The sequence below is a fragment of the Charadrius vociferus genome, unplaced genomic scaffold, assembly GCF_000708025.1.
Source record: "Charadrius vociferus isolate BGI_N301 unplaced genomic scaffold, ASM70802v2 C15836487, whole genome shotgun sequence".
In the NCBI taxonomy this organism is placed as follows: Eukaryota; Metazoa; Chordata; class Aves; order Charadriiformes; family Charadriidae; genus Charadrius; species Charadrius vociferus.
The window spans coordinates 1-1,456 of NW_009660343.1; the positions used below are offsets into that span (position 1 = coordinate 1).

A 1,456-nucleotide genomic window follows, 5' to 3' on the forward strand; every position below is an offset into this window, starting at 1 on the left:
CTGCCCTGCGTGGAAGGGTGTGTGTGCGACAGCGGGTACCTGCTCTACAACGACCGATGCGTGCCAAGCCAACAGTGCGGGTGCTGGCACAACGGGCAGCACTACCCCGTGGGCTCAGAGTTCTGGACGGACAACACCTGCTCCTCAAAGTGCACGTGTCCCGCACGGGGAAGCAAAGTCCAGTGCTTCAGTGCCTCATGCCCTGCGGGCCAGTACTGCGGGGTGAAGGATGGGAAACCTGAGTGCCTCGAACAATCCTACGGCATCTGCCACATCCATGGTGACCCTCACTACATCACCTTTGACAAAGTGACGCACAACTTCATGGGCAACTGCACCTACACCCTGGCCAAAGTGTGCTCCAACACCACCTTCCTGCCCTACTTCAATGTTGAGGCCAAGAACGAGCATCGTGGAAACACCAGAGTGTCCTACGTGCGCGAAGTTGTGGTTGAGGTGTACGGAGAGCGCATTGCCATTGTCAAGAAGGAGAAGAGCCAAGTGCTGGTAGGCAGTGGGGCTGGCACAAGCGTGGGGTGTCTGCCAGGCAGGGCTGGCTTTTCTTGGCAGGGCCTGGCATGTACCAGACATCTGCATTGTCCCAGGCCTGGGTGGGTTCCCTTGAAGCCACTGGGTTGCTTTGATTTCCTTTCTGGAGGGGTCGGAGGAGGAAGAGGCAAGTGGGGAATGTGGGCTGTGTTGAACAGCATGCGGAACAGAGACACCGCTCTGCAAGCCATGGGAGCGTCTGTGTGTGAGGGCACCACAGGCAGTGTTCTGCTGTGTCCGGCCTGGCAGTTGATTTCCCTGGGGCAGGAGATTTCCCTGGACTTGTTCCTTCACCCAGGATCAAGTCCGGGGTCCAATGTGGTGTGTCTGCCCTAGGTGAACAATGTGCGCCAGACCTTGCCGGTGAGCAGAGCAGGGGGTGCCATCACGGTGAGCCAGAGCGGCCGCTACATCGTCCTGGAGACAGACTTCAACCTCAGGGTGTCCTATGACACTGACCACTCGGTGGAGGTGAAGGTGCCCACTACCTACTTCAACCTGACCTGTGGCATGTGCGGGAACTTCAACAACCGGAGAGAGGACGATTACATGATGCCCAACGGGCAGCAAGCTGCAGACTCCAATGAGTTGGGGCAGAGCTGGCAGGTCCCAGACAATGACCCCTCTTGTGGTGTCCCCGACCCCTCCCCACCCTGCAGTGCAGAAGAGGAGAAGCTCTACCGATCGGACCAGTTCTGTGGCATTCTGACTGCCAGGCCTGGCTCTTTTGAGAGGTGCCACGGTGTGATCAACCCCCAGAGCTACTTTGACACCTGTTTCTATGACCTTTGTGCCCTGAATGGTGGCCAGGAGGTCCTGTGTGCTAATCTGGAGGCCTACGCTGACGCATGCCAGGCAGCCGGCGTGACTCTTCTGCCCTGGAGGAATGCCACCTTCTGCCGTGAGT

General features: G+C 58.4%; 1 protein-coding gene across 1 annotated transcript; it reads left to right on the forward strand.

Moving 5' to 3' along the window:
* Positions 1–75: 75 nt before the first annotated feature.
* LOC104293750 (alpha-tectorin-like) lies at positions 76–1,450 on the forward strand (the record flags this gene model as incomplete). The annotated part of the gene is made up of 2 exons (XM_009893273.1): positions 76–507; positions 886–1,450. Coding segments are annotated over 2 exons (997 nt in total), but the record flags the coding sequence as incomplete, so codon positions are not given.
* Positions 1,451–1,456: the final 6 nt, after the last annotated feature.